This window comes from Rana temporaria, chromosome 7 (assembly GCF_905171775.1).
Source record: "Rana temporaria chromosome 7, aRanTem1.1, whole genome shotgun sequence".
Classification (NCBI taxonomy): domain Eukaryota; kingdom Metazoa; phylum Chordata; class Amphibia; order Anura; family Ranidae; genus Rana; species Rana temporaria.
Genome location: NC_053495.1, coordinates 81,024,582 through 81,040,202, shown reverse-complemented (window position 1 = coordinate 81,040,202; position 15,621 = coordinate 81,024,582). Strand labels below are relative to the sequence as shown.

The 15,621-nt window shown below is 45.7% G+C and overlaps 2 protein-coding genes across 8 annotated transcripts in view; both read right to left on the bottom strand.

Annotated features, from left to right (window-relative positions):
• IPPK (inositol-pentakisphosphate 2-kinase) overlaps positions 1 to 15,621 on the bottom strand; it is a 1,052,241-nt gene that overhangs the window by 600,731 nt on the left and 435,889 nt on the right. The gene's annotated exons all lie outside the window — the stretch shown is intronic.
• Positions 13,062 to 15,307, bottom strand: LOC120946167 (general transcription factor II-I repeat domain-containing protein 2B-like). Its single transcript, XM_040360978.1, has one exon. It carries the CDS (start codon positions 15,044 to 15,046, stop codon positions 13,247 to 13,249), a length of 1,800 nt encoding a protein of 599 aa, XP_040216912.1. The 5' UTR covers positions 15,047 to 15,307; the 3' UTR covers positions 13,062 to 13,246.

The window sequence follows — 15,621 nt, the reverse complement described above, 5'->3', positions numbered from 1 at the left end:
GGCTTGTCCCACTTAGGTTTAGACTTAACCATGTTGCGGCACTTTTATAGACAACTCACCGCTCAAATCAGAGTCATTGGCACACTCAGTGATCCTTTCACCCTGCACAATGGTACACGCAGGGCTGTCCTGCATCTCCCCTTGTATTTGCCCTCTCCCTTGAACCTTTTTTATCTACTATTAGATGAAACCATATCATTCATGGCATAACAGCTGGACAAACAGAACACAAATATGCCGCATACGCAGATGACATTTTCTACAAACAGCAGCCCAAGGTCTTCCTACCCAACTTGATGTCTGCATTTTCTAACTTTGGTAGGGTTTCTAATTTCAAAATCAATCTCACCATTTCACACATTCTCAGCCTCAATATTCCACAGGCATAAGCACGGGTCATGAAAGGGGCATTGTCACTTGCTTGGCAGAGCTCTTCCATAAACTACCTCGGGATTTTGCTCACCTCTTCCCTATCTAGACTATTTCAGGATAACTTTAAGTTGACTGTGTTGCTGCGGTTGTCATTTATGTTCCAAATGATCCCTTTTGGAGTCCCGCCAGGTTACTTTTCTCTTCCTTAGTCCATTATGGGTAAATATGTCTGGAAACGAGCTAAACCTTGTTGTGGAAATTTTTATTTTTGTATATTGTCAGATGTCTTCCAGTGTCAGTTTTGCTGCAATACGCTCATGCGAGTGTGTCCGCACATACAGACACCGGAGAAAGACTGTTGGTTGCGGAAATTTTCCTGTGGACGCGGAGATCCGTTCACCATTTAAGGGATGTTCGCTTATGCCTCACCAAGAGACTGGCCACCTCATGGTGACTGCATTTGCGCTCCCAGCAAACAGACCTGCGCACATCGGAACAATAGTATAATCGTACAAACATGGCTCGCCGAGCCTCGTATGGTTTGCGCCAATAGTAAATGATAGGAATATGCACATGGTCCTGATCAGAGAAATGTTTGCCGTGTTTGCACCTGCCACAATGCAAGGCGCATTGCCTTGGATGTCTGAACGCACATTTCTGCACACGGTCAATGGAAAACTGTCTCATTGGCCGATTGTGAAGCCACCTCCCCTCTGTTATCCCTGTTCAGCCCTATAAACGTGACCGTCCTAAGTCACTAGGACTCTATACGGACCTCCCAATGTAATACCAGCCTTTGTGTTCCGTGTTACTTGGTTTTATGCAAGAATGCATTCCCCGATTATCACGCTCATTAGTACAGCTAAATTATTTGCTTATAGACAAGCTCATAATTTCCACAACAACCTTTAGTGTCAAGGTAAATTTGTTGCAGATCTAAGAGTAGAGGGGGTCTTGCCATACCAGATCCAAAACACTATTTTCAAGATGTTGTGTTGAGATCATGTGCTTAAGAATGGGGAACTCATTCCCCTGCGACAACTTAAAACCCCCTCATCGATCACTAGAACTTGACAAATGGTGTTTTATGCCACTATCTCAATTTGTTTGCCCGCTACCAAAACCCTTAAGATTGTTCAAAGATCTCAGGATACAGTTTGGAGGCCACTCATGTCCTAATTTGATGCAGATGTCCATTTTGCATGTGTATTGGACAGACATCAGTTCTCTCCCATCTCTGGTGTTCCAATACTTTGATGACCCTTTGGTCATACTTTTCCACTGCTCTCAAACCATTAAGGCTTTACAAGCGTTCTATTTTTACTCACCTACTAAACGCTGCCAAGTCTGAATACTCTAATTTTGGAAGAAGCAACAAATCCCATCGCAAAACGTATGGTTCCAAACTGTAAACCATATCTGTCCAATGGAAGATCTCACTTTTGTGATTTGCAACAGTAAATGCTCCTTCACTATAATGAATATGCTGGCTGGAATTCAAATCCACTTCTCAATATGAAAAGATAATGACCTCTGAGTTAAGCTGCATCTGATGCATAGAATATGATAATGTGGTTGTTGCATGTGCAACTATCTCTATTCTGTCTCTCTCCATCTTTCCTCTACCTATTCTCTATCATTGCTATTCTACAAACTATAAACCCCAGGCCCTCTGCAGTGTTATTACTTCACTCATACCATCAGCCCCCTCCTCATCGCTTGCCCCCACCAACCCAGTCCCAGACCTCCTTTCATAACTCCCCATGGGATTTTCCTCCTCCTTCTCACTTCACTGCCTATTTATATATTGATGGCACATTTTATGGCCCAGACCGATTTTGCTCCACCACGCCTACCTAACCATTCCAACACTGAACCCTATTTCTGCCATCCCCACATGGAACCCAAGGGGTAATTTATCCCCCCTCACCATTTATCACCAGTTTTAAATAAAATAAAATTGAACAGATGCATTTTGTCGTGTGTGTTCTCCAATTTTTATTTTTTTAAGTTGCTATGGGTCACTTTTTCCTCTGTATGGGGTAAACGTATACAGACACTAAAGAGGACTGTATATGTAACTCCCACAGAATACTTATGTGAATAACAGACCCCTCCTCAAAAAGAATTACAAAAAAATAGTACATAGGGAGACAACAGAACAAAATTCAAAAAAGGTAATCAAAATGTATTGCCAGAAATTGTATTTTACAGAAAAGCTAGAAAAAAAATAGATATTCAAAATATTTATCATGCACGTCTCCATCAGGTGAAACAAAAAATAAATAAAAAAATCAGCAAACTGATTTCTAAATGTCATTACACATGTAGCTGAATGCGTGAATGAAGTCCATTAACTGACATTATGTGCAGGATTTGATGGCTCTGATTCACCAGTGGCTCTCTCCGTGTCCCTGAGGAAGTTGTGGAGGACACAGCATGTGAGTGCAACCTTTATCACATTCTCAACATTAGGCTGCATGCACAAGAAAACACGCCATTTTAGCTGTGCAGATGCCAAATTCGCACTGAGCCACCCAGTGTACATGGCTCAGAGGGTAGTTGAAAACGTTTTTCTCGTGGCTCAGGACCTAACTGCTGTATGGCTGCATCAAATTTTCAGCCAGCTTGATGTCCTCATCAACAATAACCATTGGAAGACTCAGATCTTGAGTACATAGTAGTGGCCTGCTTTGGGGAAGGTTGATGCTTCCCTAATTTAGACGATGTCCCATGGCGGACTCATGAAAGAGGCAAGCATCACCCTGGTTGCGATAGGCTCCCACATCTACACTTATGAAGCAGAGATTTGCATCAGCCAAGAGGAGCACAGAAAAAATACTTCATGTAATTCAAGTACATAGATTTGGACTGGGAAGACTTTTTAACCCTCATACGCTTGCGGTCGAGGGCTCCAATGCAGTTGGAAAACTGTTTTCTCCCAGAACTTGCCTGCAATGGCTTCCCACATCTTGTCATGGAACGTTGGCATCATCGCTTCATGTATCTCTTCCCACAATGCCAAGCAGATTTCCTGGTGCCTCCATGGCAGCATACCTGTGACAAGCTCCGCCTTGGCTCCTCCCTCAGGACTAGTGAATATTATAAAAGAGTTGGTTAGCACCGCCCCCACCTTCTCCTTTTTTTCCTCATACCTCATGGCAGTGAATACTGGTCGATCGTCCTACCTTCTGCATTCGGCAGCATCCATCCGGGTTCAAGCCTCTCCCGGATGCGGTCCCTTCTCTTGGACAGCTAAACGCGCTAAGGTTGGGAGTCCCTTCTGTAGGATCTTTTGGGACAGGCAGTTTGTCTCTTAACTAAGAGCTATATCTGCAGTGTATCTCTCAGGCATCTGGCTCCCTATGGTAATGGAGGCAGCAGCTAATCCTTTCATTTTTCATTTATTTTTATTGTTTTCCTCCTTTCCTAAACTCCATTCTGGCATCCTTTCTTGTCCCTGCAATCCCATGGCTCACCTGCGGTCCCCCTCGTTATTCCCCTGTGTTTCCCTCGCCTGCCCCTGTCATCCCTCACGTTCCCTATCGTCTCCTGGCCCTTTAGGGGTCGCGCGTCACCCCCCAGCCGTTTTGTATGGCTGGGGGCGTTCTTTGCTGCATTCGATGCTGGCGCTGACGGCCGGGACTTCCGGGTCCTAGAGCCGCCGGTTCGCGCATGCGCAGTACGCCCGGAGGCTCCGGCGGCCATCTTGGAATAGGGAAAAACATAGAATTGTTGCCCTCTCTCTAAAAGTTCAGGGCAGAGGCGTTCCTCTGTCCACCTGAACCCTCTTATAACTCCCTGGCTACCTCACTAAGATGCCTGAGGCTGTCCAGGGAGAACCAGGATACTGAGAGCTCCAGGGCAAAAGACCTGTTTCTACAGGTAAAAAAAAAAAAAAAAAGGGGGAGATTTAAAAAAAAACATTAACACTTAGGAATGTGTCCGTTTAGCCAGGTTAGGTTATGGCGTTTAACCTTTTCCTGTTCTTTCCTTAGCTGCTTCCTCCGCTAATCCACCTAACATGAGCCATTCGCCGTCCATACAAGATCCTTCTCTACAATTAAGGTAAGGGCCTACGTCCAGGTAAGTTTACAAAAAAAATAAAATAAAAAAAAGAGTGCACTAAGGCGCATACTCTTATGTATTGCAGCCCTGTACGCCAGAAGACATCTAAGAAGACATCAAGGCGTCATGAAGACTCTGACTCAAGCCACAGCAGGGGAAGGTCTTCCAGGCGAGGAGACCATGAGAGTGGCAAGAAGTCTTTGGCCAAAAAGCGCCATCACTCGCGCTCCCCGAGACCCAGATCTCCAAAGTGTCAGGCCTGTGGAGCTACCCCTCTTCCACATAAACGGATCTGTCAAGATTGCATGAGGGACTATGCGGCGGACAGAGTCCGAGGGCATGCAAGTGGCGGACCTGCTTAAGAAAGCAATAAAAGATTCCTTTGCAGAATTAGTGGCCCCAATGCCATCGCAACCGGTGGTTCCTCTCCAGGAGCAGCCGGCGGGGGAGGCCATTCCTGGACCGTCCACTAGCGGAATTCCTCGACCGACACCTGCCTCATCCTCTAAACTTTAGGAGGAGGATGACGCCTCAGGGCATTCCTCGGATGACCAGGATGTCTCCGGCTTTGCCTTTTCCATGGTCCAGCCCTATGTATAGGCAGTGAAACAGGCAATTGGTTGGGAGGAGACTGAGACAGAAGTCAAGAAGTCTAAGGCATACTTTCCCTTTCTCAAGCGCCAGATTTCCTTTTTCCCTCTCATGGACGAGATTAAGGGTGTGATTGAGGAAGAATGGGGAAAGACCGAAAAAAGATTCTCCCTTAACCGCCTGGGGAAACTATATCCTCTATCGGAAGCAGACTCTGTAATGCTCGAGGCCCCTCCAGTGGTCGATGCAGCTGTGGTAAGGTTAGCGAAAAATGTTACGCTGCCTATGGAAGATTCAACGTCATTCAAGGATCCACTGGATAGAAGAATGGATCTCGACCTCAAAAAAGCCTACCAGATGGCGGGCAATGCCTGCAAGCCAGCGGTTGCTTTAACATCAGTGTCCAACGCGCTACGCGTTTGGACAGAGAATATAGAGTCGGCAATCCAGCAGGATGTCCGAAAGGAAGACATTAAGGCCTTAGATGAGCTAAAACTTTCTACAGACTTTATTGGGGAAGCTGCCATTGATTCAGTTCGATGCTCCGCAAGGGCAATGCTCCACACAGTAATGGCCAAACGGGCCTTGTGGCTAAAACCATGGTCAGCAGATATTGCATCGAAACAGAATTGGTGCAAAATACCATTTGATGGAAAAGCCCTATTTGGGGAGAAGTTGGATAAAGCCATATCTTGCGTTACTGGCGGGAAGTCGGGCCTGTTGCCCCAGGACAGGCGATCCAAGCGCTTCAGGACATTCACACCCAGATTCCAATATTCTAAGAACAAGGACTACAGACAGTCCAGGCAAGGAAGAGGCTTTAGGCAAAATTGGAAAAGCACGCAGTCCACCTTCCTCAAGAACCGTAGACAGGGATCCGTGCCTACTCCGCAGGATTCTGCTAAGTCATTTTGACGCCGAACCATCCCAAGCGATTCCGGTGGGGGCCAGACTCCAACACTTCTCGAAAATCTGGGAGCAAAAGGTGCAGGGATCCCTGGGTAATTTCCACTGTAAAATACGGGCACTTCTGGACATTTCTAGACAAACCCCCCAAAGACTTCTTCTCTCCAACAAGGGTGTCAAGGTCCCCTCAAAAAGCGGAGGCTCTACAGCAGTTTATTCTTTCCTTACAGGAACAGCAGGCAGTAATCCCAGTACCTCCATCAGAAAGATTTACAGGTTTTTACTCCACCCTGTTTCTCTTCCCCCAAAAAAACCGAGGTTGGAGACCTGTCATAGACCTAAAGAGGCTAAATCGTTACATTTTCCTAGAACGATTCAAGATGGAGTCACTACAAACAATCGTCCGTGTAATCCAACCAGGGGACTGGATGTTATCAATAGACTTACGGGATGCTTACCTGCATATACCCATACTCCCCTCTTTCCAGAAGTATCTGAGGTTTGCAGTAGGCCCGGTACATCTTCAATTCCGCAGTCTCCCGTTTGGCCTCTGCACATCACTGACAGTCTTCACAAAGACACTGATTGCCATGATAGCCCCTCTAAGGGAACAGGGGCTTCGAGTATACCATTATTTGGACGACCTTCTCCTGGCGAGCGATCCAGTAAAATTGATGGAACACAGGGAAGTTCTTCTGACGACGCTAGTAGACTTTGGATGGAAGATAAACCAGGAGAAGAGTCACCTGTCTCCAACCCAGGAAATGATTTATCTGGGTGCACTGTTCAACACAGAGAATGGTACAGTGTCCCTTCCACCTCAGAAAGTGGCGTCTATTATTCAGCAGATGAAGAGTGTGAGTGCGAGACTCCATCTGACCGCCTCGAAATGTCTGAGCCTGATAGGCCGGATGTCGTCATGTATCCCCATGGTCCCTTGGGCCCATTGGCATTTGAGATATTTCCAACTGGAATTCTTGAGGCAGTGAAACAAACGATATCTATCTCAACCTATACATCTGATGACCCTGATGCTCTTCATTGGTGGATGAAGAAACACACGCTGATGAAATCACATCCGTGAGGTCATGTAAACTGGATCACAATTACCACCGATGCCAGTTCAGCAGGTTGGGGAGCACACTGCAACCAGATCTCAGTGCAGGGGAGATGGTCCTTCCGTGCGACGGGCTTGGTGTCAAATATCCTGGAGATCCGGGCTGCTTACCGTGCATTACTAGCCCTAGAATCCGAGATCACAGGGAGACCAGTCTTTCTACGGATGGACAACAAAGCCGCTGTATCTTATATACACCGTCAAGGAGGGACGCACAGCAGGTCCCTACTGAGGGAGGTGGAGCCCATTATCATCTGGGCGGAAAGAAACCTAAAGGACCTAAGGGCAATCTACCTACCCGGTCATCTCAACTCAAGAGCCGACCTCCTATCTTGCAGGTTCATAGATGCCAACGAGTGGTCTCTACACCCAAGGATCTTCAACTGGATAGTGAGCCAGTGGGGGCTCCCCGAACTGGACCTATTTGCAACTGCATGCAATTCCAAGCTTCCAAGGTTCATCTCGAGGCTCCCACATCCCCAAGCGGAAGCAATAGATGCTCTCTCAGCCCCATGGGCATGCAATCTGGCCTATGCATTCCCTCCACGGCCTCTCATTCCAAAACTCCTGGCGAGGATCATGATAGAGTCCACAACAGTAATAACGGTTCTACCATACTGGCCGAGACGCCCTTGGTTTCCTACGGCAATGTACCTGAGTACTCAGTCGCCGGTCAAGGTTCCGCTGATACCCTTCCTCCTCGCTCAGGGATGTCACACCCATCCAGATCCAGGCAGGCTGAACCTTCACATCTGGCTGCTGAAAGGCAAAGGTTTGAATCACTAGGATGTTCCAACAAGGTTATTGCAACCCTTCCACAAACAGTATATACGATAGGGTGTGGAACAAGTTCAAGGCCTTCATGATTAGCAGAAGCTGCGATCCAGATTCTCTATCATCCTCGCAAATGCTTGAATTTTTGCAGGCAGGCCTGGATATGGGTCTTGCTCTGAGTACATTAAAAGTACAGGTAGCAGCAATTTCAACAGCAACCAGCAGAAGGTGGGCAGAGGAGCCATTAATAATCCAATTTTTTAAGGCCGTCAGAAAGATCCGACCGCCAACTAAACAGGCTTTTCCCACCTGGGACCTCGCTATCATCCTAGAGTCCTTAGCCAGCCCACCTTTTGCTCCTTCGGACTCGGCATCACTTTGGAATTGAACCTTGAAGCTTACCTTCTTGATAGCCATAACCACTGGCAGATGGGTTTCAGAGCTCCAAGCTCTGGGGGCGGATGATAACCATATCATATTCTACCATGACAGAGTGGAACTGAGAACAGTACGAGGGTTTATCCCCAAGGTCACATCATCTTTGGCCATGTCGGAACCCTGGGCTCTCTCAACGTTTCTAGAACAGGAATCAGGTTCTCTTCATGAACTAGACATTGCCTCCACCCTGAAATGCTAGCTCAGGGTCACGGCATCTTTCAGAGACTCAACCAGGTTGCTCATAATTCCCTGGGAAAAGAACAAAGGCAAGGAGGCGTCAGCAAGAACAATTGCCTCATGGATTGTTAAGCTTATCCACAAGGCGTACAGGGCAAAGGGTCTGGACCCCCCTTTGATGGTCAGGGCGCACTCCACTAGGGCGGTCTCTGCCTCTTGGCCGGCAAGAGCGAACGTGGCAATCAAAACTATTTGTAGGGCAGCGACCTGGTCGTCCCAACATACCTTTCTGAAGCATTACCGAGTAGACCCAGGAGCTCTCTCATCGGTAGAATTCGGCAGACAGGCGATCAAATCAGCCGTTGCTTCCTCTAATTATTGATAATAATAATTCCTTTGAAATAAACCTCCTAAGCATCATCCCACCCGTCTCAGCTAGTTATTTGTCAAAGGTATGCTGCCATGGAGGCATCAGGAAAACGGAAAATTGTATCATACTTACCAGTAATTTTCCTTTCCTGGTGCCTATCCATGGCAGCATACAATCCCACCCTCGGTATTCTATATTACGGAGAATGTGGGGGCGGTGCTAACCAACTCTTTTATAATATTCATTAGTCCTGAGGGAGGAGCAAAGGTGGAGCTTGTCACAGGTATGCTGCCATGGATAGGCACCAGGAAAGGAAAATTACTGGTAAGTAAGATACAATTTTCCGTTTTCCCTGGTTACCTTGACCACAGTGGAGACCAATTGCAAGAAATCTAGAAAGAAAAAAAAGAAAAAAAGAAAAAAAAATGCATGCGAAAAACAAAAAAGAAAAACACAAAATAAAGGGTATCAATATAAAATTTTAAACCATTCAAATATAGCATATAAAAAAAGTGAAAACAAAATAAACTGAAATAAATCCTCCTTTTAAAAAAAATTATATAGCTGTACATTTTTCATGACACCAAAAATGTAACATACCGGATTGTCACACGCCTTTCCAGAAGGTCATCCAACGTAGGAACAGACATGTGTGTTAAGGGGAAAATGTATCCTCCAGCTGTCTGTCTCCTCAGCTTCCGTAACACAAGTAGCAGGATGGCCTCATTGATTTTCTAAACGACTGGATCCATTATAGAAATCAGATGCGCTCTTGCTCCAACCAAAATAGCAAAGGTGGTTATATTTTGTCATGCATTGTGGAAAACGCTGGTCAACGCTAACGTACTTCAACGCATCTAAACGCATGTGCAAAACACAGCTAAAGGGGCGTTTTTTTTTGTTATTTTTTTAAGACACATTTTTTTTGGGTGGCAGAACAGGCTTTGCAGCTTTTTTCTTTTTTTAAACATCCTATGTGCATGAGGCCTAAAGATAGGATAGGACTTGATAACAAAAATGTATGCAATAAAAGTAGTTGTGAACATGCAATGTTAGAGACACTTTCTATTGTTTAAACTATGCAGATATCATAAATGGTTTTGCTTAGTTTCAGAAATGATTTCCATTACACTTTTTTTTTTTTTTTACAAGGTTAAAAAGTCATGTCATGTGACCATGCATCTCCTCTTCCTGATAGTAGAAGCTGAGGTTACAGGATACTGTGAAGACACACAGAATGCCTGTATTCCATATACCGTTCAGCCTGAGACATGATGCAAGCTGTGCTTAAACAGGGAATGTATTAATAAGGCAGTCTGCAATTTAATAGGGGAGATGTGCCAGAGGTCGGCTGTGACTGGTCGGGGGCACGGTGACTTTACATACAGGCATGCTGTAATTAGAGCAAGGAAAAAAGCCGACTGGCAGGATCAAGCAAGTACGTCATTTGAAAATGAAAATGATGGGGGCGTGGCCTGCGGCGGAGCTGAATGGCGGCTTAGATCCGGAGCTCCGTACCCAGCAGAGACAGAGCGGCTCATACCGACCCTCAGGACCGGATTTTCGGCTACCACACCCGGCGTTCTAGCTCTGGAGACCCCCGGGAACATGTCCAGAAAAAGAAAGGAGCAGAGGAAGCCCCAGCGGCTGACGGACTTCTTCTCACCTAGCCAGCGTGGAGGTAGGCAAGATGGCGCCGCAGCAGCGTCCACACCAGCACATTCAGCACGTGCAATCAGGCATGAATTAGCCTGCAGCCCTCAGGACAAATCCACCCCTGACAATATGCAGGCCTCCTCTCCCTCCTCAGCGTCAGGCAGCCCGGCCAAAGCCAGAATCAGGCTAGATAGAGAGGGATCCACGCAGTCAGCCAGCCCTATGCATGACTCAGGGGACGACACCCGGGAGCTGCCAGACTCCATCGAATCCTTCCCTACCACCCATCAACCTGTAATAGACACTGTCATGAAGGACATGCTGCTATCATTGAGGAGTTCACTGCAATCTGACATGATGCAGTGTATGCATAGATTCCATTCAGACTTACAAGCAGTGGAGACTAGAGTGGAGCACATTGAGCATAAAATGGGGGAATACGCTGTCACTATTAATGACCTGGTCGACTCGCATGAGGAGAGGGAGGGCGACACAGAATGGATTAAAGCTAAACTCGCAGATATCGAGGACAGAAACAGACGCAACAATATGAAAGTACGAGGGGTCCCTGAGTCTGTTCTGCAATCAGAACTGCGCGCCTTCGCCTCCTCCCTATTCAAGGAACTTCTCCCAGATCTTTCTGACCTAGAGCTTACAGTGGACAGAATACATAGGTTGCCCAAACCAGCCTTCCTACCTGATCAGGTGCCCAGGGATGTCATCCTGAGATTTCATTTCTTTCATGCCAAAGAGCAACTGATGGCGGTAATGCGCAAAAAAGAGAAGATTCCCTCGCAGTACCAGAATCTGCATTTTTTTGCAGACCTATCCCAGTATACTCTACAAAAGAGAAGAAATCTGAATACCATCACCAAAGCGCTCAGAAACCATAAGATAGTTTATAGATGGGGCTATCCTGCTAAATTGTCCGTCACCAAAGATGGTCACACACACACTGTAGATTCAATGGAAAAGGGCATCTCTCTGCTGGAGGAATGGGGGATTCTCCCGGAGGATACGGATGTTCCAACACCCACCTCCAGATCCAGGGCACGGTCTGATCCCACATGGAAAACAGTTACTAACAAGAACGCCAAGTCACACAACTAAATCCGGAGGGGATACTCGCCTACTTGTTCTCTCCTGGTAGGAGTCTCGGAGAGCCTTTAGGCCTGGACTCATCCCCATTTTAACCTGTGCAGCTTCCAGCTGCCTTCAGGTATTCCTTCTAGGGATCACAGGGTCCATACCCGGTTCATGTTGGTCAAGTACCAACTGTTTGACTGTTTTTGTTATACTTTTGTTTTCATGTTTTCTTTTCTTTTGTGTTCCTCCTTTTTTTCTGCACTTCACCCTCAAGTGTTGCTTCAGCATTCCAAGCACAGGCTACGGAAGAAAAGATCCCCTCCACGAAGAGACAGAGAAGAATATGGCCTCCTCAGCTCGCCTGTCACCAAGTGGAATACCTTTTCTCTCTCAACTAACCGTGAGTGTTTTTCTGACCTCTTTTTGGTACACATGTCTTACTACATGCCATACCCGGAATGGCCACTGGAGGGAGACCCTCTCTTGGAAATGAATCCCTGCAACAACCCAACAACACACATCCTTTTACTGCTGCAATGGGTATAAAATGTCTTTCTATTAACTCTAATGGTCTAAACCAGGGGTGGGCAATTATTTTTTCGATGGGGCCACATGAGAAACTGAAAATATTTTGGAGGGCCGGGCCAAAAGGCTAAACTCAATACTGCATAAAATCAATTGTATTTCTTTATAAAAAGCAGTAAATATCATTGTTGGACAACTGGTACGAGTACTTGTTATAGTTAAACAATGAAAAAGTGAGGTTGCCTTACAAGAAAAAAATTTTAATTTATTAAACAAAATTTCCCAAAACAATGAACATTTTTCACTATTTGTGACTCATATTAGTGAAAATTTCCAATCACGTTCACTCAAACACATTTTGAGTTTCATTTACTGTTGGAAAGAGGTTCTTGGCATTCTCAAGACATAATGCAAAGACACTCCAAATCTTAAAGGGGTAGTCAACTGGAAAATATTTATTTTCAACTGGTGACAGAAAGTTAGACGGATTTGTAAATTACTTCTATTAAAAAATCTTAATCCTTCCAGAACTTTTTAGCGGCTGTATACTACTGAGGAAATCCCTTTCTTTCTTGATTTGCGTGATGCGTTGTCCACAGTGCTCTCTGCTGACACCTCTGTCCATTTTAGGAACTGCATGAGCAGGAGAAAATCTCCATAGCAAACCATTGGTGCTGTGGACAGCTCCTAAATGAGGTGTCAGCAGAGAACACTGTGGACAACAAATCACACAAACCAAGAAAGAAAGGGATTTCCTCAGTAGTATGCAGCCACTAAAGTGGCTAAAAAGTACTGGAAGGATCAAGATTTTTTATAGAAGTAATTTACAAATCTGTCTAACTTTCTGTCACCAGTTGAAAAGAAAATGGGGGAGATTTATCAAAACCCGTCCAGAGGAAACGTTGCTGAGTTGCTTCTTTCAGTTCTCAGAGGCCTTTTCAAAACTGAAAGAAGCAATCTGATTGGTTGCTATGGGCAACTCAGCAACTTTTCCTCTGGACAGGTTTTGATAAATCTCCCCCAATGTTTAAAAGAAAATGTTTTTCAGTTAACTACCCCTTTAAGCAAGATACATCATATTGAACTGTCACTAAACATCACTACTAACAACATTTCACTACTAACAACATTTGTAGTCTTTGGTGTTTTAAGTTCTCTTTTCTTGTTCAGTGAGAGAAATCTAGTCTCTGCTGGGCTTTAACAAGTGCATCGAAGTCAGGTTGAATGTCTGAGGTGGAAATGCGAAGCACAGCTGACAGATGATCATCAGTGAGAGAGGATCTATACCTGGATTTCGTGAAGTTCATCATTGAAAATGTTTGTTCACATACGTATGTAGAGCCAAAGAGAACCAACATCTTCTGAGCACGTCTCCTCAAGTTTGGAAAGTTCTCCTCCTTGAGAGAAGAGTAGAAATCTAGCAGAGATCTTGACTTAAAGTGCTCTGCCAGTACTGCATCAGACTGCAGGTCGATGAGTTCCAGTTGAACATCACTGGGTGCATTATCCACACTGCAGGTAAAGGGAGAGGAAATCAGGCACATTTTGTCTTCGATTTGTCTGAGATCTTCAAATCGCCTTGAAAACTCACCATGCAATGCTCCCAACATGGATGAGTACCTGTGGAGGTGATCAGCTGGTGGTGTAACTTCTTTCAGGGTTTGCATGTGAGTTATATTGTTGCTCTCCAGTTGTCTTGAAAGAAACTGTAACTTTGTCATGAAAGCCTTCACCAGGCTGTGCATTTCATGAACAAAAAGGCCCTTGCCTTGCAGTTTGGTGTTCAGTTCATTCATCTGTGCAGTCACATCAACAGAAAATGCAAAATCTGCCATCCAGTCCTCATCTGAGAGCTCAGGGAAGTCTTTGCCTTTCTTCTCACAATACTCTCGAATCTCTGCTTTCAGGTCCCAGACTCTTTTTAGCACTTTTCCCAGACTGAGCCATCTGACAGCTGTGTGGTAGCCGATGTCACGATGCTCGGTCTCATGCTCCTCCAATAGTGCGACAAACTGTCTGTGGTTCAATGCTCTTGCCCTGATGAAGTTTACTATTTTAGTAACAACATCAATGACATGGTCAATTTTTAGCACTGATTTGCATAACACATGTTGGTGTAGAATACAATGCAAAAATACCAGTTTCTGATCCATGTCGATTTCAGTCACTTTATCTTGCATACGTTTCAAAAGTCCAACATTTTTTCCGGTGAGATTTGGACATCCGTCCGTTGTGACGCCTGTCAGTCTGTCCCATTTCAGTCCCAGCCTGTCCATGCACTCATTTACCTCCGTGAACAGATCACTCCCTGTCGTCGTTCCTTTCATCGACCGCATTGCTGCCAGCTCCTCCGTAATCTTGAACTCGGGGGTTATCCCGCGGACGAATACAAGTAACTGGGCTGTGTCGCGGACATCACAGCTTTCGTCCAAAGCCAAGGAGAAAAAGTCGAAACGTGCCACTTCACGTTGCAGCTGAAGCTCCAAATTCCCCGCAATGTCCTCGATCCTTCTAGTCACGGTTCGCCTGGACAGCGGGACTTGCTCAAATGCCGCTTTTTTTTCAGGGCATATTAGTGCTGCAGAGTCCACCAAGCACTCTTTGATAAACTCCCCCTCTGAGAACGGCTTACTGTATTTCGCGATTTTGTGGGATATCACAAAGCTGCTCTGGGTTGCTGCATCCCTGGCTGCGTGAAGTTTTGTAAAACAGCCTTGCTGCTTTTGCAACTTAGCTAGCAAAGCTTCCGAAGTCTGCACCCTTTCTGCGTCAGTCAAGTTTTTATATTTTGCAGCATGTTTTGTCTCGTAATGCCGACTCAAATTGTAGTCCTTAAAAACGGCGATCTGCTCCCCGCAAACTAAACACGCGGCTTTACCTCTGATTTCGGTAAATAAATACTTAGCAGTCCAATTCTTTTGGAAGACTCTGCATTCAGCATCTACCTTTCTCTTTTTAGCAGACATTTTGAGACCTAGAGTCCTGTTGTGACAAGGATCCAATCACGTGCACCCAGGGCTGCCTATGCAACCAAAAACAAAGTATTAGGTTGGTTGCATAGTTCCCCCACATTTGTAGCATAGTTTCCCTATATTAGGTAGCAGTTCCCCCACATTATGTAGCTGCAGCAGTTCTCACAGATTTGTAGCATAGATTACCCCCAAAACCCCCCCTCCACCAATGCCGTTTTATTTTTTGCTTGCAGGCTGTAAGCAACAAATAAAATGGCACAGGGGGACAGGGGGGGGGGATTTGGATGCTGCAACAAATGAAACAACACAGGGGGATTAGGCAGGGTGCTGCAAGCTGCAGAACCCCCCTAATCCCCCTGTGCCGTTTAATTTGTTGCAGCATTCCCCAAGGCCCCCCCAGACCACCTGTGCCCTTTTATTTATTTTCTTTTTATTGTACTGCCAGCATCTATGCCACACCTACCGCTTCTAGCAGATATTTGATTTTTCACTTACCGCTTCTAACAGATAGACCACCTAAGGGTGCTCAGTGGACAAGTGTCCACATAGGCAGCGCCAACACCCCTACC

Bases quoted from the DNA above. Each gene is read 5' to 3' on its own strand.
- LOC120946167 (XM_040360978.1), bottom strand. From the start codon at position 15,046: ATGTCTGCTAAAAAGAGAAAGGTAGATGCTGAATGCAGAGTCTTCCAA.